We start from the raw sequence: 23,497 nt of genomic DNA, 5'->3' as shown, positions 1-23,497 counted from the left end.
TCCTATTTGTTCTCTTTCTCAGGCCCAAGAATTGAAACAAGAAAATGCCAGTCTTAACCATACCCTGGAGTCCCTGCGCCAGCGATCTCAGGTGGGTATGGATGCCCGGGTGAAGGACCTGGAGCAGGAGAACAAGATCCTTCATAACACTGTCCTGGAGAGCAGTTCCAAGATCAGCCAGCTGGAGCAAGAGAAACGGCATCTTCAGAAGGAAGAGGTGGACCTGAGGGACCAGGTGGCCACAAGTAAGAAGGCAGAACAAGAACTCCAGCACCTGGAACACCAGCACCAGCAGCTCCAAAAGAAGGTCCTGGAGCGGGAGATGACTGAGGAGAAAGTGAGCATCTTGGAAAAAATGGTATTAGAGCTGGAATGCAAGAACAGCAGCCTTAAGAGGTCTGTGGAAGGGCTGAAAGGAATGTCACAGCAGCTGGAAGAACTGGAGGAGGAGAATATTTTTCTTAGGAAGACAGTAGAGCAGCAGAAGCTGGAGAGCACCTTGTTGAGTCAGCTGGAGTATGAGAACCTAGAGCTGCAGAAAGAAAAGGAGAGCTTGAGGAGGCACATAGAGGGGCTCCGAACCACAATCAGGAAGAGAGAAGATCTGGAACTCAGGCAACAGAGCCTGCAGGCTGAAAATCAGAGGATGCAGAAGCTGATGGAGAATGGACGCAAGAGGGTGGAAGAGATGGAAGTGGAGCAGCAGGAGGCTGAGAAGGAGGCTGAGAGCCTGAGAAAGCTGCTGGAGGAGCAGAGGCTGGCTGTCCAACAGCTGGAACATGACAAAGAGACTCTGGAGGTGACCCTGATCCAATCAGAGCGGGACAAGAAACAACTGGAGAGGGAGCACAGACGACTGCGGCAGCAGGTGGAGGCAGCGGAGGCCCAGCTGGACCAGCAGAGCCTGAGAGTAGTCAGCTTAGAGCAGCAAGGCCGACTGCTCAGTCTGGAGGTGACCAGGCTGAAGGAAGGGAGCAACCAGGTCAAGGAACTGCAGCAGGAGAAGATGGAACTGCAGCAGCAGGTGGCTGGTGATAGAAGGACTCTGCTTTCTTTACAAGAGGTAGGACATAGTGCAGGAGCACAGGCTCGGAGGAGCACCTTCATTCTTAGTCTCTGCTTGCAGGAGATACTATAGGGAATGATGCACATGGTCCAGGTGTGGTAGAGGTCTCAGTACTTGCAGTACCAAAGGAGATGATGGCTAAATAGCAGCTCAGAGCTCCTGCATTACCAGCCTCCTCTAGCAGGAGATGCTGTAGGGAATGGCTGTGGATAAGTTCATAACTCCTTTAGACCCTTCACTTTCAGAAGGCACTATTGAGTAGTCCAAGAGCTGTGCCAGCATCCCTCAGCAGGAGGTGCTGTAGGGCATGGCACATGAGCACTGGATGTGGCAGAATTTCCAGCTGTACCTATTCTATGTTCCTGGTGTTGTCTTCAGGAACTACTGACCGAGAAGGTGCGGGTGCAGGAGCAGGAGATGAGTCTCAAGCAGCTGCGAGAGGAACTGAAGCAAAAGGAGCAGAAATCAATGCTCGAGTTGCAGGATCAAGATAAACAGAGCAACAGGTGAGGGACTTTCACCTTCCAAAACGTACACATGCTCTCATGATTAAGATACTTACCGAAAGCTTCTGGTTTGCAGTTTCCATTCCCTGGAGCAGCGACTGGAGTCTTCCTTTAAGACCATGCTGGCGATGAAGGAAGATGAAATCCAAGGCCTGAAGAAGCAGCTAGAGGAGCTGCTGAGTGCCAATCAGCAGCAGACCCAAGAGGAACAGATGGTGAGTGTTTGTGTCTCTTCCTTAAGGTGCTGAAGGGAGAATAACCTGAAATTCTCCCTTTCCAAGTCTGTGATTCTATGATTTCACCTCCCATCCCACATTCTTATCCCTTTCTGTTCCCCATAGCCAATGTGTTTTCACCCTGTCGTGCAGTGGAGAAACTCTAGCAGATGAATGGCCTATTTGTTCTGTTTTCCAGATTAGGCAGAGTCCAGAGAACCAGATGCAGAAAATGGAGGCGCTGCCAAGAGTTCAATCTGAGAAGGAGAAGGACCCAGAAGCCACTATTGAGGGGGAGAGTGGTGTAAGGAGAGCCGATATGGATCTGGGTAGAGAGGAGGAGACTGGTGTGAGACTAGATGAGAGAGAGATACTTAGTGCCCGGCTCATCGTAGTGGAGCGCAGTGTAAGTCTCAAAAGCTCATTATTTCGGTGTCAGGTGGTTCAGATCCAGGTTTTGATGCCTTCTCCTACTGATTGACTTTTCTTCCCTACTGAATTGCTGCCTTCAGATCTGAGGCCTAGATAATTCATTGCATAGGGATCTCAGGCGGAGAAGATGAGCACCATGGGAGAAATGCTATGTATATTAGTCTTCCTTTTGCTACTTGTCCCTCTCATCTCCCTCTTTGGCTGTGTGTTTTCACTCTCCCCTTCTCTCTGTCCCGCCTTCCTTCCATTCTCTCTATCTGCTTCTTCTTCAATTTCTTTGCCCGTCTTGACTCCCCTCACTCAACCTTCTTGATCTCAGAATGCAGCGCTGACAGCAGAGAAGCAGGCTCTAACATCACAGCTGCAGCAGCTGGAATCACACCTGGGAAACCTACAGACCCAAATCCTGACCCTACAGAAACATAGCCTGTGCCTGCAAGAACAAAGTGGAGGTGTACAGGCGGTCAGCTCTCACCTTCAGGTAAGAAAAGCACAGAATCCTGTATTTATTCTGGGTAAGAGACACACAGCACCCTACACCCATCTCCAGATAAAAGAAGCACAGCACCCTGTATTCATCTCTGGATAAAAATGCCCAGTGCTCCGCATTCGCTTACACTTAGAGACATATAATACCCTACACTCACCTCCAGGTAAAAGACACACAGCACTCTGAACCAGCACCTGTCTCCAGATAACAGATGAACGGTACCCTGGGCCTGCACTTACCTCCAAGTAAGATACCCTCAGACCCCTGCACTATCCTCCACATAAGAGACTCTCAGTGCCCTGCACTTACCTCTGCATAAGAGACCCTCAGTGCCCTGCACTCACTTCCTGGTCAGAAGCCCTCAGTACCCTGCACTCACCTCTGGATAAGAGACCCTTAGTGCCCTGCATCACCTCTTGGTAAGAGACCCTCAGTGTCTTGCACTTGCCTCTCGGAAGAGACACTCAGTGCCCTGCACTTGCCTCTGGGTAAAAGACCTTTGATGCCCTACCCTCATCTCTGGTAAGATACTACAGTGCCTTGCACTCGCTTCCTGATAAGAGACCCTCAGTGCCCTGCACCCTCCGGGTAAGAGACCCTCAGTGCCCTGCACTCACTTCTGGATAAGAGACCCTCAATGCCCTGCATCGCCTCCTGGTAAGAGACCCTTAGTGCCCTGCACTTGCCTCTGAATAAGAGACACATAATGCCCTGGACCAGCACCTGCCCTCCCCCCCCCCCCCCCAGCCAAGTAAGAGTGCCTTGCAGTCACCTCTGGCTAGGAGTTGCAGAGCATCCCAGTCCAGTTGTCACCTCTAGGTAAGATGCCCAATGCTCTGTATCTGCCATTGGGTAAGAAATACAAATCTCCCAGCGTGCACATCTGGATAAAAAATGCAGGATGACCTACACCAGCACACACCCAAGATACATCCTCAGGGTGTGTCAGGTAGAGAAAGCCTCACTTGGAGCTTAAAGTTCTTCACTGTTGTGTCTTCTGTGTGTTTCAGGTAGAGAACACCTCATTGAGCTCACAGAACACCACGCTGGTGGTTCAGGTAGCTCAGCTGCAGACAAAGCTGGGCACCCTTGAAGGTGAGGCAAAGCTAGCACTGCAGGAGCGTGAGAAGATGCGGGGTCAGTATGACTCTTTGGTGAAGGACCATGAGCGACTGGTGCTTCTACATGAGAGGCAGGAGGCTGACCTGGAGGGGATGATGGAGAAGCAGAGCAAACTGAAGGGGGCACTGAGGAGCTTGGAGCTGGAGCACAGGGAGCTTCAGGGCAGGTAATAACCCCTGGCATAGCTCTGACTGCAGGAGGTGCTGGATACAGGGAGAGGATTTGCAGCACATGGCAGACCTAGAATGCAGTATGATGTCAATACAAGACAAGCAGGGGATTGCACTGATGAATTCTTCCCCGGGGCTTCTCTGTCACACATCCCCTGTGCTCTGCTGCAGTGTTGCCATCTTTGTGTTTTTATCGCACTGCAGGCACAGCCAGCTGTCAATGCAGAAGACACATCTGGAGGAGCTGGAAGTGGCCCTAAAGGTGGAGCAGGAGCGAATAGAGAGAGATGGATGGAAGCAGAGAGCCCTGGAGGAGGACTGCCTGAGGCTGCAGGAGGAACACGACAGGTATCACCTGGATTCCATCGTCAACTCTTTACCCCTGTGCACAAGAATCCACCGTCCCTCCCCCCCAAAAAATAAATCCCTCTTAAGGGACACATCAGACATTATTAGTTTATGTTGTCCATACAGAACCAAGTATGGTCCCTCTGGAGGACCTTTTCAAAGTATTTTGACTTTGGCTATGTGTATTTATAATAATCATTCTTCTATACCACAGATTATCTACATTTTCAGCAGCACATGACAGGGGCTAACATGGGTGACATGCCACAGTCACAGATGCCCACTGCCCCTCTCCCTCAAACACATACTCTTCATTGTCAGAGTGCTGAGTTGTTAAATGTCTCTTTTTTAGTGGAAATTAGTCCTCCAAGGTTTAGGCTCAGGCTTTTGCAGTTGTTGCTACAAAATGGTGGAATGAGCTCCCTCAGATTTTACAAATGGAGGAATATATGCATTTTAGAAAGAAATGAAAAATTCATTCATTTGGTATCACTTTTAGATGAACAGACCTACAATATTTTATGGAATTTGTTACTTAAATTGCTTTGTAATTGATTGTATAGTATGATGTTATGGTACAGCACAGTATGTATTTTATATTATGGTGTAGGGGTTGCTCCCTGCTCCTGTGTCATTTACTGAGAGGCATTTGCTCAGGTTCAGCTACTCCATCTTCTTGCACACTCTGGACACCACAAACTGGCGCTTTATACAGTTAAGGCCCTCTGACATTTTTCTTTTCTCCTGTTTCCACAGGTTAAAAAAAGCTCTGACCGACTCTGGACAGGAGCAGGAAGAACTCATAGCCCAGGTGAAGACTCTGAAGAGCCAGATGAACGGGCTGCAGCTGGAAAAGACCAGGCTAGAGGCAGAGTATAGTGGCATCAAGGAGCAGAACCAGCAGCTCGACATTAACACTACCAAACTTAGCAATCAATGTGAGGTGGGCAGAACTGCTGCATATGCCATGTGTGCTCACAACTCTGTTTGTATCTGGGAAGGAGGAAGCTAATTCTCATCTACCTCTTTTCTCCCAGCTTCTGGCCCAGTTAAAGGGAAACCTGGAGGAAGAGAACCGGCACCTGCTACACCAGATTCAGACGCTGACCCAGGAAAACCGGAATTTGATGGAGAAGACCATGGAGAGCAAAGATCACTTCCATGAGGAGCAGAGACAGTACATGTGAGAGCTATCGCTTCTTACACTTTGACCTCATGATCCCTGCCCTCTCACTTCTGATCTTCATGATGCTTTGATTCTTCCATGAGTAGGGTCTTTGCCTCAGTGGGGGTTATCTCCCATGCCTCCCTTTCATTTAATGTATTCGTTTCTATTCTGCAGTGTTGTTCCAAGCAAACCACAAAGCAATTCAAATTCATTCATTTCCATATTAGGGATAAATTAAATGAACTGAGGCGTGAGAAGCAGAAGCTGGTGGAGAAGATCATGGACCAGTACCGAGTGCTAGAGCCTACCATCCCCAAGGCCAAGTGAGTCTTCCCATGTACCACCTCTCCGCCTCCAGCTCCTCCAAACACTCTCTGTGCCACAACCCTTCGTTCACCCTTCACCCTCCCTATAACTCTACCCTGCCTCTGCATTCCCCCAAGCCCCTCCCTATACTACCACCCTAACTCCTCCCTCTCCCTCTCCCCAAACCTCTCCATGTACCACATTCTGTACTGCCCTCCCTCAAACCCCTCCCCTCAGTCCTTTGTGAGTATCAGTACTCTGCCTCTCCTGTCCCCATAACTCCTCCCTTTACTACTGATTCCATCCTTCCTCGAAGCCTTCCATTCATCACGTCCTTGCTTCTTTCCTCTCTGAAACTCCACCCTGCCTCCATCCTCTCCTTAAAACCTTCCATGGTAACCTATTAGATAAGGGAAGTAAAAGACCATCCAGTCTACCCAGTTAGTCTGTTCACACTGCTAAGGATGCACTCCATCTGCCAGCTACAGAGCAGGAAGATTTCAAGATTTCTCCTTTTCCAAGATGGTCTTTATACATTTTTTTGTTCCTTTTTTGTATCTTAGGTAGAAGAATAGGCAAGATCCCCAATTAGTTTATGTATTTATTTATGACATTTATATCCCACATTATCCCAAGGAGCCTTGAGTTCAATGTGGCTTGCAGTAATAAGTTGATAGAAAAAACATTGGAAGGTGAACAGAGGTATAACAGAAATATTGAATATAAAGTATGTCAGTTATTATTACAGTAGAAGATGAGATAATAGCAATGAAACAATGCATTATAGGATTATTATCCTGGATAACATACAGTCTGAGTTAAAGTATGAATTAATGCAGTGGTTCCCAAACATTTTCAGTTCATTGCACCCTTCATGTCCGTAAATAGCAAAAAAAGAGGAAACAATCTGAAACTCTAAACCTATGGTTATCCAAAAACTATTATGAAGAGTCCAGTGGATCTCTATGGCAATATACGCTTCTTTTGAGCCAACTGCCAACAGGATACAATGTAATCACAAATTGATCAATGCTATCCTTTGTGTATGAAATGTCGATGCACAGCCCCTAAAGAAGCCAATCAAGTGAAACGGATGTGGCCGCCGTCGGGAAACAGATAAGTGCTCGACTTTTTTGCTTCAAATATTAAAAATTGTTTACAGTGAAAAGACAATTACAATATATATGGTCAAACCAAATAGACCTTTTTTGAAAATAAAGCATTGAAGATTTTTAAAGGATAAATAAAGGTTAAAGGAATATTTCAAACGGTGAAAAAATAAAGATAAAAAAATAAACGACGAGGTTTTTATGACCAGTGATGAACACCACGCCCCTAATTGAAGCCACTGAAAATCAAAAGTAAGCGGTAGGGCGTTTTGAGGTCTTTTCCTCGTTTTTAACAAGAAAAATTGAATATTGTAAAAAATAATTAAAAAAGAAGTGTATATTGCCATAGAGATCCACTGGACCCTTCATGTCCGATCATCTTTTCGCAGCACCCCAGAACCTCCGCCCCCCCACCCCCCCCCCCCCCCCCGCCATACAGGTCTCTCGCCTCCCCCCCCCCCCCCCCCCCAGCCACACAGGCCTCCATCTTTTTATCTGCGGTACGGTGTCCCTTTAACCAGCCCCTCCAAATAACACACTGATTACGATTTATAACAAATTACTATTCTACCAGCATGTTTAAAAAATATAAGTGAGATTAAATAAAAAATGCTACCAACAATAAAGAATGACAGCTCAGATGCAGCAGCTCATAGGTTTGCTTGCTTTTTTTTTTTTTAATGGGAATAGAAACAGAGAGTACTGACATATTGGCTTCCTTAGCAGTCGGCTCTGAGTCCCGAATGCCGCAACAACAACAGCAAAAAAAAAAAAAACAAGCGCAGGGCCACAGCAGCCTTCAGGCATGTGCTATCAGCTCTGCTGGTCCTCTGCCCTCGCTGATGTCAACTTCCAGTTCCGACGGTAGAGGACCGGCAGAACTGACAGCACATGCTTGAAGGCTGCTGCAGTCCTGCACTTGGATTTTTTGTTGTTGTTTTTCTGCCGCTGCTGCGTTGCTGTATGCAGTAGCGGTTCGGGCGGGAGGGAGGTTGGGATTTGCCGCGGCTCCCCAGTGTTTGGGAAACACTGAATTAATGTAAGAATACAGATAAATTGGTAAAATACTGTATTTGAGTACTACAAAACTTAGATTAAGAGTAAACATCTTTTATTAATAACAACTGAAAGAATCCCAAGGGAGAGACAAAAACTAATCAAACAACAAAGAGTCAATCCCAACAATGTGAAAGTCTGGCGACACAACCAAACAGATAGTAGTAGAACACAGCCCAACAAATGAACGCAATAGATCTAATTTTAAATACATTTTTAAATAAATATTTAAGAGTGCAGTGGCGAGTTCAGTATAGGCTGTACCAGGGCTTTTTTTGAGGGGGGTACATGGGGGTACTGAGTACCGGCACCTTTTCCATTATCTGCTAAAATTGACCCATGGACCCCAAGTTTTAATGATAGAGCTCAGGCTCTACACACCAATTCTGTCTTGTCATAGATTCTGTGACTGGTTGCAGGGGGCCTGGCTGTTATGGGGTGGGTCCCTCAGTGATCACCCCACTCCTGAAGGGTGGTGTTAATTCTTCTGCCCTCCCTAACCCAATTTAATGTTCCATTATTTACAGTGGCCTACCATTTCAGTACCAGCACCATTTTTGCTAGAAAAAACACACTGGGCTGTACATACAGCTGAGCAAAACTTCAGTGAGTCAGACCGCCACAAGAGCAGCTCACTTGAAAAGCTCTATACATCATGAAACACTCCCCAATCAACACCCCAACTTTTCAATTCCGTGAATAAATACACAGTGCAATGTGAAATCACTACCTAATAAAACTAATAATAAATTTTACAAATGTCTTGTTGTCACCACAGTTCACCTAGAGGAGGAACAAAACAAACTCCTGATGGTTGAGTAAAGGAAATTCTTATTACTTCATTAACTCAAGTCCACACTGGAAATAGAGAAACAAACAGGAGCGAACTTATCTGAATATTTCATTGCAATTCCGTCGCTCATACACTGTAAGTTCCCAAACGTCCAACAGAAATTTCCGTTTCACAAATCTTCCTCAGGGATGCCAGTGATAACAAGCTGATGAAGTCCCCCTAAATGTATTTAAAATTAGCTTAATCTATTGCGTTCATTTGTTGGGCTGTCTGTTTGGTTGTGTCGCCAGACTTTCACATTGTTGGAATTGACTTTTCATTGTTTGATAAAGGAAGTTAAAGCAGAGAATTCATATTGATAAGAATTTATTAAAGAGATGTGATTTCAAAAATTTTCAGAACTGTAGGTGGTTAAATTGATGTTTAATTCTGTTAGGTAGTAAATTCCACTATTTTGTGCCCAGATAGGAAAAAAATCAGTGGCTTTCCAACACTTACATTTTCTATAACCAGCAGTTTTTTCTAGAAAATAAAAAGGTGCCATAACTCCATACGGGGCCATCTTTAAGGGGAGGGATGACAATCAAGGGCAGGGGTGGGCAACCTAGGTCATCGAGGGCCACAACCCAGTCAGGTTTTCAGCATTTCTGCAATGAATATACGTGAGATCTGTTTGTGTGCACTGCTTCCATTGTATGCAAATAGATCTCACGTATATTCATTGGGGTAATCCTGAAATCCGACTGGGTTGCAGCCCTCGAGGACCAAGGTTGCCCACCCCTGATCTAGGGATTCATCCTTGCAACAGCCTGCAACCAGCCACAGAGGGACCAATGCAATAAAGTGCACTAGGCTATGTGGTCAGGTTAGCTTGGCTTTTGTGCACAATTTTGTGGATGCACAATGCAAAAACAGATTTTACACATGAGTTAACTGTAATTAAAGTCTTAGGTAGACATTAATGCACAGCACATTTAAATCCATAGTAATGAAGGTATTAGCTATTTTGCACAAATGCAGAGAAATATGCAGAAGACCCAAAGATTGAGCACAGGGATCCCGAACACTGGGGCTTTAACACAAACCCTAAGGAGGAGAAGAGGGTTAGCTCATTCTTCTGTGAGCAATGCTACTGAGGATTTATTCCTGTTTCTTCTCTTTCCCACGAGCATATGGGAACTATAACTTTTTCTGGCTTCCTTGAACAGGAGATGCTGAAGGAGAAAATATGCTGGAACAAAGAAATAAGCTGTGCATGTGCTAGAATGCTATTTTGCACACAAAAATAGTATTACAAAAATTATATTCACAGAATGGCATTCTAGCATATACTCAGATGCAGGCAAATGCAACTCTGGGTGCCAATACAACTTTCTTGTGCACCAAAATGTAGCTGCCAGTAGCACAAACCTGTGTGTGCATGTGTCTGAAGAGATCTCCCTTGTGGTACATAGTCCATGCCTTAGCATCCTTACAAGAACAGTCCAGAATCTGTGGGTTGTGCTTATTGACCAGTAGGTGGAGACAGAATACAGTACTGTGTTCTGTCCTATAAGGGCACTGTGCAGTCAGAGCTTCTCAATATTTTTCTGTCTTCAGCAGATGGTGACGCTTCAACCGCGCAGCTCCTGGTCTATTCTGGTCAGAATTATCCTTGGGCGAGTCCATTTACTGGGATCCAGTAGGGCAGGGAATAATTGGTTTTATCTAAGTAGATGATCAGAGGAGTCTGAGTCCCCCCCTCCCCCACTTCACGGTCATACTTTCCTTCTAATTCTATCACATCAAGAGGGTTAAAAAAAATTAAAATTAAAAAGAAGGAACTGACAGTTAAACAGAACAGTTTTTTTTGGATAGAAATCCTTAGACACAGAAAGTGCTTTTACTCTCTCAGACAGAAATGGCACCAGCCCTCGGTAAGCTGGATGCCCTGGTAAGTTTCCCTCATTTTCTTCTTGAGGGAGCTTGAGGGTGGGAACTCTTGCTAAGTGGGGCTTGGGTGAACCAAATCTGGTTTTCTGTGACTTTCTCTTGTTGTTATGGAGTCACCTGTGGAAAGGATAAGGTGCTGTTCTCAATGTGGTACTTGCTGTGCGCCTTCAGGGCAGTGCACTTCGTACCAGTCTGCTGCTTCTCATTCAAAGTGTAGGGAAAGCATTGCATAACCTTCAGGGATATTTTACTCTGTGATCGGAGACTGCAGGAAGACCTTTCCTTCCAGCTAAGCCTCCCCAAAGTTCCTTCACAGAAACTGTGGGAGCAGCAGCCATTTTGTCTCCTTCCACTGTTGAGGTAGTTCCAGGTACAGTTCCTCTCCGAGATTCACTGGGACAAGCTAATTTTGCCTTAATGCTCCCAGGAGGCAAATTCTGCATTGCAGTTGGATGCCAGGGGACCCTTAGGAGAAAGAATTGCCTTCTCTGCTGTTTATTTTATTACTTCATCAAACATACTTAAAAGAGCTCGAGGGTCTCAGAATGTTTCCTCCACGTCTCTGATGGGGTAAGAGCGGCTGAGCAGCTAAGATTAGACAGTCTTGAGGATTGGGATTCAGCATCCCTTGCTTTAGCTGTGCCTTCTGTCCAAGCATCTTCCGTAGCCACAAGGACATCTTCTCTTATTGAACCTTTGGAAGAAGGTGAAATCCCTGTCAGTGAAGGTGATGGCCCTTCAGCTATGAACACAGAACAGAAATATTTGTTAAGCAATTCCTCCTTATCTCTATCAGCTTCTACATATTCTTCCCTTTCACCTTTGAGTCTCACAATGCTACTTTTGCACTTCCTTCTACCACTAACATATCTAGAAAATGTCTTGACCCACCATTTTACCATATTGGCTATTTTGTCTCACATTTGCTTCTTTGCTTTCCTGACTACTTTACCAGCTTCTCTTAGCTTTTCCAGATCTTCTCACCTGTCTTCTTTCTGCAGTCTCTTCTATTTTGTAAAGACTAACCTTTTTCCTTATCTTTTCAGCTACTGCTTTTGAGAACCAAAATGGCCTTCTTTTCCACTTTTATTTACTTTCCTTACAAAAAGGGAAAAGGGAAATGATATACTGCTTTTCTGAGGTTTTTTGCAACTACATTCAAAGTGGTTTACATATATTCAGGTATTTATTTTTTTTGTACCAGGGGCAATGGAGGGTTAAGTGACTTGCCCAGAGTCACAAGGAGCTGCAGTGGGAATCGAACTCAGTTCCCCAGGATCAAAGTCCACTGCATTAACCACTAGGTTACTCCTCCACTCTTCCTTAAATAGCTCCTTTCAGTTTTGCTCACTGCTTTCCTACTTCCCCCAGATGTTCCCATCCAGCTAACAACTCCTTCAGATATTCCCCCAACTCAACAAAGTTGTTTTTTTTTTAAGTCTAGAGCTTTCACTTTTAAATGAACCCTTTCCACACCAACTGGTGATCACTGAATGCCAGATGATCACATTAGAAATACTCTCCCTATTTGTAAACAATTCAGTATGGCCCTACCTCGCATGACTTCCATTACCAACTGCTGAAACAGAGGGTCAAGATTATATAGTTACTGCCTGTCAAACAGATCCAGCGCAGTTTGATTTTACCATCCCAGCCTGCCAGACAAACCCAGCTAGTTGGATACCTGTCTAGCTGCAAAGGCATCTAACTTTTCTTGTAAAAATTTCTTGCCATACATTTTGGAAGCCCTAAAATGTACTGCTGAATCACATATGGTGCCGTGAACACTAAAAAATGGGTCATCAGGTCCTGCTTTCTTCACTTTTAATAGCTTGAGGATCCTCTATGCTCTCCAGAAGTTGTTTCACACTTCACCACTCTTTCCATGAAAAATATTTCTTGATGTTTCTCTTCAGACTGTGAACCACCATCTTGCCTCCTTCCATCCACAGACTATTGTCCTATATACACCTTCCTCCAACCCCTCTGTCACCAGTGTGTCTTCGCCTTCCCCAGAGTCTTTCATGTACCATCTTACATCCATCCTCCTCTCAAATCCCTCTGTGTACCACCAGCCTGTCTCCATATACAACTGCTTTACCTCCTTGCTCCCCGAAACCCTTCCATGTATCACCATCCTGCTGCCTTTCTTTGCCCAAATGCCTCCATATACCACCACCCTGCCTCTGCTCTCTCCCTTGCCTCCATCCTCTCCAGATACTCCACTGCCCTATATCCTTCTGTCTTCAGGACCCCTCTCTGTACCAGCACTGCAGACCTGCCAAGTCTCCCGCTTTCAGCAAGAAATTGGGATCTCCCGCTGAGTGGCCTCCCGTCCAGTGACAGCAGGAGGCTCCTTCATAAAGCACCATCTCCTGCTACTGCTGATAACACGGCCCACGGCAGCAGGAGATGACGTTTTATGAAGGCATTTCCTGCTGCTGCTGCTGCTGCTGGGAGACTATTCCTGTAGCCACTGACTGCGAATTAGCTGTTCTGGGGCGGAGAAATGGGCAGAGTTGTGAGTGGAGTTGAGTGGAGCAATGGGCTAGGCAGGGCAGAGCCAGAGTGGGCTGGGCGCAGACCCTAAATTTCCCGCTGAGTGGACCGGCTTCCTTGGCAGTTTTGGCACTGTGTCTGCTCACTTACACTTTCCCAAATCCCCTATTATTATATGAGACCAGGTCACACAACCTTGTTTAACGGTGACTTTTCTCATGTGATTGCGATTTCTTTACTGCAGGAAAAGTAACTGGATTGCAGATAAAATGAAGAAATTGATGAAACCTCGAAGAGAGGGTGCGAGGGATCGGCTGCGTGCTCCAGCACCTGCTGTGGGAAGCACTGAAAACCTAGTTGTCCTCATCCATCAGGATGAGCTACAGGAGCCTCCAGGGGAGGAGAGAGAGGCAGACAGGAGTGGTTAGTACTGAGTACCAGCTGTTCCCTCAAACATTGGGAGGGGGGCAGGAGAATAGGAGCAGTTGGTACCAGCTGTGCCCCAAAAGATCAGAGGACTAGGGCACAGGAACAGTGCCTTCCCACTGTTCCTCCAAACATCAGGGGGCACGGGCACTGGAATGCTGAGTACCAGCAACCCCCCCCCCCCCCCAAAGAAAAGAAAATCATCAGGGGTGGGAGGTAAATGAGTTTGTGAGTATGCTTTGCCCCAAAATAGCAAAAGGGGTGGGGAAACGTGCAGTGTGTATTCACTAATTACCCAAACGCCAGGGGGTGATGGGGACAGAAGTGCTAAGCGCCCAAAATGTGGAGTGGCGGCATATGAACAGATGCAATGAATACCTGCTGACCACTGGGGGAAGGAGCAGGGGAGAAAGAATAGCTTCTCCCTGGCATAGGTAGGGTGTCCAGTAAATACCCTCCATCACTGTTGTTATCCCTTCTTCCAATCTCATATCATGGCACTTGGTGCACTGGAGCAGTAATATCCCAACGTTAGGGCTAGCCTGATCATTAGGCTGATTAGGTATCTGTCTGGGGTGTTACAGATACAGCAGTTTGCATGCCTATGGAAGACATCGTTGATGGTGTAGGGCCTTGAGCATCTATATATACTCAAGGCCTGCTGGGTCCCGCCCTTTCCAGATTGCCTCACCCTAGCTTCAGTGTCTTCCATAGGCATGCTGACTGCTGCATCGGTGCCGCCCTGGAGGGGGAAAGGAAAGCTGCTGAGCACCTTGGGGTAGGGAAAGAAAGATAGTGAACACTGGGGTGGGGGTGAGGATAGGGAAGGAGAGAGAGGCTGGACACCATGGGTGGGGAGGGGGCTAGGGAAAGAGAGATGCTGGAAAGTGGGGGGAGGGAGATGCTGCTAGACCTGAAAAGGGTAGGGGGAGGCCTTGAGCAGGACTGTATATTTGTGTATTGTGGCCAATAAGCTGCAACATTTAACAGATCCCCCTCAACAAGATAGGAAGAAAAATTTCCATGCTAGTGAAGCATGAGGCCCTAAGCTGAACATTTTCTAGTTTGAGCCACCTTGTGGAGAGGTGGGAAGGGAGGGCACACAGCAGAAGGTTCACCTAAGGCAGTGCTTATCCATCTTGCTGTGGCCATGATCCCATTTGCATGGCCACAGAAAGCATAAGACCCAGCAGGAGGTGCAGGCCAATGATGTCTTATAGAGGGTCCATCCAGATTGTGATTGCAAATGTAAATATTATAACCCCATTTGGGGTCACAAACCAGTTTGGGAAGCCCTGACCTAGGGTGTCATATATCTTTGAACTGGCAGTGTCCAGCATTCCCCTTGCCCAGTGCTCTGGAACTGGAACTAGCATGCAAGCTATAGCAGGAATATCCCAGCATGCCACATGCCCTCTGCTCTGGAGCAGGAATATGCCAGCATGCCCAGTGCTCTGAAGCAGGAATATCCCAATATGTATTGCTTTCTTCCATCCTCTGTGCATAAGACCTTTTCTTCATCACATCCTCTCCTAGGATTCCAGGCTCCAGGATTCAGTGCTCCCAGTTCTCCAACCTTACTGCGCCGTGCCAGCAGCTCTGTCAGCATCTTGGACTCCCATCGTGTTCATATGCGACTTCATCGACGCAAGCTGAGCTCCCGCCTACCATCCTCTGAGTCTTTTGGCCCTGGAGACAGTCAAGCCTCACCACGGGATCGCTTCCGACAGCGCCGTATTGGCTGGTACGACAGATCAAGGGATGGGAGCGAGGATGAGATGCATGGCAAAGAGAACCCCTCCCTTCAGCTGCACAGGCCCCCCAGTGAGGGCATTGAAGATCTTCAGGAGGAGAAGGGTAAGACTACAACTGACTGTCCCCAATGCTAGTCCTTAATTTCTTCCTCTGGAGTTAGTATTACATTGGTAGTGGTTTCTGCAGCACAGTGTGCATTGGCAAAAACTGTGTGGCAGGGAACTTGCCTCAGTACTGGAAGAACACACGTTGCCATAGGACAGGAGCAAGGTGCATCAGCAAATCTGTGAGAGAGGGGTGTCAGTATAGGAAAAGCAAAAGTTGAAACTGGGCAAGACTGAGGTACGTTGGCAGAGCTTTGTGTGTATGATGAGGGTCTCAGTACTGATTCAGGAATAACAGGGGTGCTGTGGGACTGTTTCATTATTGTTCTTTTCCTTCAGTGTGCCCTGAGTTCAATGGAAAAGAGATTACAGAGACAACAAGTACGAGCTCCAGCAACGAAGGTAAAAAAAAAATAAACCCACACAAGGAAGACTATGTGCATGTGTGTATACATTTCAGCACATCTTATATTTGGAAGTGTGTGCATTTCAATGAACGGAATGGAAAGCCAAATACATAAGAAAGTAAGCGTTGCCATACTGGGTCAAACCAAAGGTCCATCAAGCCCAGTAACTTTTTTCCAACAGTAGCCAATCTAGGCCACAAATACCTGGCAAGATCTCAAAAGAGTAAAAACAGAGTTTATGCTGCTTATCCCAGGAATAAGCAGTTGATTTTCCCAAGTCCATCCTAATAATGGCTTATGGGCTTTTCTTATAAGAACTTGTCCAAACCTTTTTTAAACCCTGCTAAGCTAATTGCTTTTACCATATTCTCTGGCAACGAATCCCGGAGTTTAATTACATGATGAGTGAAGAAATATTTTCTCCGATTTGTTTTAAATTTACTACTTAGTAGCTTAATTGCATGCCCCCTAGTTCTTGTATTTTTGGAAAAAGTAAACAAGAGATTCATGTCTACCTGTTCCACTTCACTCAGTATTTTATAGAGTTTGTACTAGGCTCTATCTCTTAGTCACTAGAAAGACAAGCTCTGTCTTCCAGTTAGGCTGTCTGGCTGTGTTCACATGCCCTCCTGCTTCTCAGGTATGTCAAGAGCACCATTGTCTACATATTGTTGGCACTCTTTCCATGTTGTACCTTCAGGTAACATAAACTCTCTGCCTCCAGGCTCTCACTAACGGAAGAGAAGACCCCAGTATCCAAGACGTTCAGCCAGTGACATCAGACTCCTTGATTGTGGATACACAGCACTCCCTGTGAACCAGTAGAGGAGCATCAGAGAAGGACTTGTTAATGATCCTGGCCCCTTGATTCTGAGAAGATCTGGTGTGTGATGGGGGGGGGGGGCCCATCAGAGAGGAGCGCAGATCCTTCGGCATCCACCTCTGCAGTTGGTCTGTTCCCTCCACCTTTCCAGACATCCAGAAATGCCAAGATGGCCATGAGAAATCCTGCAGGACATGGCCAAATCTGAGACCCTTCAGGGACTAAATACACATGGAATGGATCTCTTCAAAGAACAGCACTAGTAGCTCTCCCTCCTCACCAAAGCGTGGTGCAGTGTGGCATCTTTGTGTGAGATCCAGAGATCCACACTGCATGCAGGCATGAACCATGGTAGGGGGGAGGTGGTTGGGTTATTTCCTCCCTTGAATCCCTGTGATGACCCTTCCCCCAAGCCATTTCTTACTACCTGTCATAGATTTTCCATTTAACCTTTATAAACAGGGTTGGCCCAAGGGTATCTGATACCATAAAGTGCTTGTCAATCTGTTTGTGGCCGTGACCCCATCTTCCTTTTCCCCTACCACCCTACCTCATCCTCCAGCGCCACAGCCTGCACTAAAAAGAAAGAATATAGAGGCATATTTTCAAAGCACTTAGCCTTCCAAAGTTCCATAGGTTTCTATGGAACTTTGGAAGGCTAAGTGCTTTGAAAATATGCCTCATAGCGTCAGGCCTTCCAGCGCTGGATAAGCTCATGGCCTGTCAGGTCCCGCCTCCTCTAATGCAATCTTGCTGTTGGAGGGGGCAGGAGCAGCAGGGCTTGAGCACTCATATATTGATGCTCAAAGGTCTGCTGTCATGCTGACAGCATTTTGTTGCTCTGCTGCTTTTGCCAGCTGTGCTGGCACCATGCTGCTGTCCACCTGTCTGCTACTCAGTCTAGGCGGTCATCTAGTCCACCTTTGGACAAACTTGCCCTGTTTATAAAGGTTATTTTGTTCTAAATGATCTTTTCTGCTTCTTCTGTTATTTAAAGAATGCTTTTTAAAATATATATTTGACTGTAAATTTTATCAATAAACATGGTCAGGATGGCTAACTACAGTTGTAGAATCCGATACTACAGGTCATGTGGGAGATAAAAGTACTAACACCGGGGGGGGTGGGGGGCAGGGAAGGAAAGCACTCTCTCCAAGGAGCACAGCAGGAGAGCAGAAAGTCACCCCCTGCAAATGGGGGAGAGTCACCTCCACAAATACTGCAAGGGGTGTGTGAATCTTCCCCCAACAATGGGATGGGACAGTCACTCCCAGAAGGATATTGCTGGAGGGGGTAGGAGGGGAAAGCTACCCTAGAAGCCACACTGGAAGAGTCACCCCAAGGAGTATATAGCTTGGCAAAAGATGGGAGGGGAAGAGAGTCACTCTCAAGAGCGTACTGCTGGTTTTGGGGGGGGGGGAAGAGTTATCCCTAGGAAAGTACTGCTGGGGGGCAGAGTGGGAAAGAGAGTCACTCCCCAGAGTGTATTTCTGGGGATGGAATGGAGCAAGAGTACGTAAGAACACAATGGTACTAAGCCACGCAGACTACTGCAATGGAATTTATGCGGGATGTAAAGAACAACTCACAAACTCCAGACGGCTCAAAACACAGCAGCTAGGCTGATATTTGGCAAAACATAATTCGAAAGTGCCGAACCCCTATGATAAAAAACTGCATTGGCTCCCAATCAAAGAACGTATTGCCTTCAAATTCTGCACCCTGGTCCACAAAATTATCTACGGCGAAACCCCAGGATACATGACAGACCTCATAGACCTACCAACCAGAAACACAATCGGATCATCATGAACATACCTAAACCTCCACTACCCAAACTGCAAAGGACTCAAATACAAATCAACTTATGCATCCAGATTCTCCTATATAAGCACACAACTATTGAACGCACTGCCAAAAGCCGTGAAAACAACCTACTACCATCTAAACTTCAGAAAATCACTAAAAACCTACCTATTTAAAAAGGCATATCCTACCGACCCAACATAAGTGCCTGAACTCTGCAACACAGCAAAACCACAGCTCGTAATGGACACCACATAACCCTTCCTCTCTTCTACCCCCATTGCACCCAAAACTAATGAACCTTCTTCGACCACATCACCTTGTATTTGTTTCTCTACCGGACTTGGCGAACACCTTTACGGTACTGTGTAAGCCACATTAAGCCTGCAAATAAGTGGGAAAATGTGGGATACAAATGTAACAAATAAATAAGAATAGCCATACTGGGTCAGACCAATGGTCCTTCTAGCCCAGTATCCTGCTTCCAGCAGTGGCCAGTTCAGGTCATGAGTACCTGGCAGAAACCCAATTAATAGCATCATTCCATGCTACCAATCCCAGGGCAAGCAGTGACTTCCCTCATGTCCATCTCACCCTTCACCCCAGAAAAGTACTGCTGAGGAGTGGAGTGGGGGAAGAGTCTCCCCAAGAAATTACTGCTGGAGGGCGGAGTAGAGGAAGAGTCTCTCCCAGGACGGTATTGTTTGAGGCAAGGTGGGAGAGGAAGAGAGTCACTTCCGTATTGTTGGAGTCTGGAATGGAGAAAGAGCACTGAGGTAGGGAAGGAGGGGAAAAATTACCTCAGAGCACTGTGGATGGGGACAGCACTACTACTACTTAACATTTCTAGAGCGCTACTAGGGTTACGCAGCGCTGTACAGTTTAACAAAGAAGGACAGTCCCTGCTCAAAGGAGCTTACAATCTAAAGGACGAAATGTCAAGTTGGGGCAGTCGAGATTTCTTGAATAGAGGTATAGTGGTTAGCATGAGAATCCCCTTTCCATATAAGTGACAGAGACTGGTGAACAGGTGGATCTGGCTGAAATCGCCCCGGTACGAGCAATGGAACTCTGGGAGAGTTTTTCACAAAATAAACATTATTGATAGGTACATTTTATAGTAGATCATATAATAACACTTCCATACTGAAGCTGCTATAAAAGTTAAATAAATTTATACTCAGCGTCACAGTAATCAGATACAACTAGTACAACAAAATGGTTCTGATAGTTGTTAAAACCTGGGGGACTACTTGCCCTTTCCTTGGCTCTAAGGATTCAGAGCCAGAGGTGTGTTTGAAGAAATAAATGCGCAGCACAGGTTAAAGGTATAAAGTAATAGTTTAGCTTTAGGAAAGACTGTCATGTAGCTGTAAACCCCGCAGCTTTGCTAGACAGACTTCTAATCCCTATTTCAGCTGAGCTGTTTTTATTAGCAATTTTCAGGATACAGATACATTCCTTACTGTGATAAGATAATTGGCAAGCAACACACTTTTACTTTTTATTACATTAACAGATACACCATATTTTTCTGGGACACACATCCTTCTTTGGCTAAGCTATACACACTTTGCTCAGTTTTCTTTCTTAGGTTTCAAGGCTTTTGCTAGTACATTTGCAAGAGGCTCATTTTCAAAGCACTTAGCCTCCCAAAGTTCCATAGAAACCTATGGAACTTAGCCTCCCAAAGTGCTTTGAAAATATGCCTCTTGGTTCAACAGATAATTTCCTCAGTGCCACTTTTGCACCGCCTTCTATCACTAACATATCTAAAAAATGTCTTGCCCCCCCCATTTTACATTTTTGTTTTTTTTTTCTTCCATTTGCATGTTTGCTTTCCTGACTAGTCTACCAGATATTGTCGTTTGTCTTCCTCTTTCTGTGATCTCATGTAGTTTATAAAGGCTAACCACCTTTTTGTTACCTTTTCAGCTACTACTTTTTGAGAACCAATGCGGCCTACATTTCCTCTTACTTTTACTTACTCTCCTTACAAAAAGTTTTGTTGCCCTTACAATAGCTCCTTTCAGTTTAGTCCACTGCTTGCCAACTTCTTCCAGATGTTCCCATCCAGATAGCAATTCCTTGAGGTAATCTTCCATCTGAACAAAGTTAGTTTTTTAGAAGTCTAGAACCTTCACTTTTGAATGAACCCTCTCCACACATATCTCAATATTAAACCACACCATCTGATGATGACTGGATGCCAGGTGATTAACTACTATAACATCAGAAACATTCTCCCCATTAGTAAGCACTAAGGGCCCTGTTTACTAAGGCATGTTAGCATTTTTAAAGCGCCTACAATTAGCGCGAGAGCTAGCTGCATAGGCACCTATAAGGATATTGTAGGCACGTACACTTTTAATGTGCATACATGGTTAATGTGAGTTAAAAACACTAAAGCACCCATAGGTCTAGTATGGCCCCCATTCCGTGTGTGTTCTAGTTCCCCCCTGTGGAGAATCCAGGATCCCCCTGCTTCTAAAAGACCTAGGGGTATCTCAATCAACATCTGGCATATTAAAATCACCTATTAGTAGTCCTTCCCTTTTCTCAGCTGTTTTTTGAATGTCTTCAATTAAATCTAAGTCCACTTCTGTCTGTGAAGGAGGCCTGCATATCACACCAATGTAAATACATTTGCCATTCTCTCTTTCCAGATTGACCCACAGTGCCTCTTCCTTACCCTGTGGGTCCTGCAATTGTGTGGCTTTAATATTATTTTTAACATATAATGCCACTCCCCCTCCCTTTCTTCATACCCTATTTTTCCTGAACAGATTATAGCCTGGTATACCTATATCCCAGTCATGATTCGCTGTGAACCATGTCTCTGTGATCACCAATAAATCCAAATCAGCCTCAAGATCTAAAACCTTATTTCCCATACTTTGGGCATTAGTATATACTGCTTTCCAGATGTTGCCCCTTTTTCCCCATTTGTGTAGAGGTATTTAATGCTTCACTTACCTGAGTTTGGATAACTGTGAGTGGGGTGCAGAAAAAAATACAGGAGCTGTAGGAGGAAGGGAAAGGGGATAAAAAAAGACAGCGAGAGGGGCTAGACCGGAAGGGGGTGCAGAGTGGAGAAAGAGATATGCTGGACCCACCTGGGGGGGAGAGAGAGACTGCACCAGTGTGGGGGAGGGGGGACAGAGAGGCAAGAGATGCTGGACCCCGGGGAGGGAAAGAAAAAGAGGATGAGAAAGATGCTAGACCTGGGAAAGGGTGGAGACAAGAGAGGGAGAAACTGAAACCAGGGGAGGGAGGGAGATGCTGCACTGTGGGGACGGGGCAGGGTGAGAGAGAGGGAAAGATACTGGTTCTGGGGTAGGTGATAAAAGGCAAGGGTGGCGGGGGTGGGGGGAGAGATGCTAGTCCCAGGATAGAGGTGTGGTAGGAAGGGGGGAGAGAGATACAGAAAAGAGTTATTGAGTATGGAGGGAACATAGGACAGGGATACAGGGGAGGAGACACAGAAGGGAAATGCTAAATATAAGGGGAAGATGGACACAATGAGAAGGAAGATACTGAACATGGGAGAAGGATAGGGACAGGGACACAGAGGGAAGATTCTGGACAGGATGAATGGGGACACAGGGATGATAGATGGGGGAACATGGAGAAGGAAGAAATAAAGAAATTTTAAATGGACAGGATGCCCTAGAAAGAGAAGAAAAAAAAGAGAAAAGCAGAAAAGAGACACTGGCACCAAAGTAAATGTTAATTAAGGTGTGCTAGCATTTTCGGTGCGCTAAACGCTAGAGATGCCCATATAAGCCTATAGTATGGCTTACTACTACTACTACTACTTCTACTTAACATTTCTAAAGCGCTACTAGGGTTACGCAGCGCTGTACAATTTAACATGGAAGGACAGTCCCTGCTCAAGGAGCTTACAATCTAAAAGTCAGGTGTACAATCTAGAGACAAGTGTACAATCTAAAAGACAAGTGTAGAGTCAATCTGATAGGGCATACTATATTTCTCGAAAGGTTAGGTACCGAAAGCAGCATTGAAGAGGTGAGTTTTAAGCAGAGATTTGAAGATGGGTAGGGAGGGGGCTTGGCGTAGGGGTTGAGGAAGATTGTTCCAGGCATAGGGTGAGGCAAGGCAGAATGAGTGGAGCCTGGAGTTGGCAGTGGTGGAGAAGGGTACTGAAAGGAGGGATTTGTCCTGAGAGCGGAGGTTAAGGGTGGGAACATAGGGGGAGATGAGGGTACAGAGGTAGTGAGGAGGCTTAATAAACAGGGCCCTCAATTTCCTATTAGTTGTTGCACTATGCTGCATGCTTGAAGAGATATGGAACATTTGAATGCTGCCCTAATGCAGCCATGACGAAACATAATGCTATGTTGGAGGTTTTTCTGTGACGGTGTGGAGAAACTTCTATTGAGATTACTGGTTTCTACTGATTATATTTGAGAAAAATAAAGGAAAGACAGTTTGAAAGTGTGTTTAGTGAACAATATACAAAAATGGATCAATATGAATAATACTATTGAAAAATTACCAATGAAAATAACATAACTAAAACAAAAAATGGACCGATAAGGAAATGTACTAATCATGCTGAAGGTGCAAAGAGGAACCATGTCTTCCCTGGTGTAAAGCTGGCAATTAAGACAAAAGTTTGGTTCCCCATATTTGTTGTACACCATATGCAGTTAATATGGGGAGTTCAGTTTTTGTCTTAATCACTAACTTTATACAGTTCATATGCCTTCTTCACCAATAGAGTCATGGTTCTTCTTTGCACCTTCAGACAAACCTTACTGCAAAACGTGTGTCTGAAAGTCAACTTGGGTTTGTATGAGCTGAAAGGTGAGCCTGATTCTGCCAGTTAGATACCCTTCTGAAAAGGTAGCCTCAATGGATTATTTTGGAAGTACAATAAATGATCAGACCAATAAAATTTCTGGCATCTGAAACTACCCAAGAAAAGACTACCACCAAAT

At 45.6% G+C, this 23,497-nt stretch overlaps 1 protein-coding gene across 1 annotated transcript in view; it reads left to right on the top strand.

Moving 5' to 3' along the window:
* Window positions 1–17,773, top strand: part of CCDC88B (coiled-coil domain containing 88B) — a 98,653-nt gene extending 80,880 nt beyond the window's left edge. The window contains exons 15-28 of the mRNA XM_030219306.1: window positions 23–1,063; window positions 1,445–1,572; window positions 1,649–1,787; window positions 1,987–2,193; window positions 2,539–2,700; window positions 3,720–3,997; window positions 4,206–4,349; window positions 5,106–5,292; window positions 5,387–5,532; window positions 5,745–5,840; window positions 13,457–13,635; window positions 15,175–15,495; window positions 15,837–15,899; window positions 16,629–17,773. Coding sequence (XP_030075166.1) covers window positions 23–1,063; window positions 1,445–1,572; window positions 1,649–1,787; window positions 1,987–2,193; window positions 2,539–2,700; window positions 3,720–3,997; window positions 4,206–4,349; window positions 5,106–5,292; window positions 5,387–5,532; window positions 5,745–5,840; window positions 13,457–13,635; window positions 15,175–15,495; window positions 15,837–15,899; window positions 16,629–16,639 — 3,102 coding nt within the window. The 3' untranslated portion in view covers window positions 16,640–17,773. The remainder of the gene's footprint in view (window positions 1–22; window positions 1,064–1,444; window positions 1,573–1,648; window positions 1,788–1,986; window positions 2,194–2,538; window positions 2,701–3,719; window positions 3,998–4,205; window positions 4,350–5,105; window positions 5,293–5,386; window positions 5,533–5,744; window positions 5,841–13,456; window positions 13,636–15,174; window positions 15,496–15,836; window positions 15,900–16,628) is intronic.
* The last annotated feature ends 5,724 nt before the right edge of the window (window positions 17,774–23,497 follow it).

This window comes from Microcaecilia unicolor, chromosome 11 (genome assembly GCF_901765095.1).
Source record: "Microcaecilia unicolor chromosome 11, aMicUni1.1, whole genome shotgun sequence".
Taxonomy (NCBI): Eukaryota; Metazoa; Chordata; class Amphibia; order Gymnophiona; family Siphonopidae; genus Microcaecilia; species Microcaecilia unicolor.
Note: the sequence above shows the minus strand (reverse complement) of the source record. Positions and strands in the feature narration are given on the sequence as shown.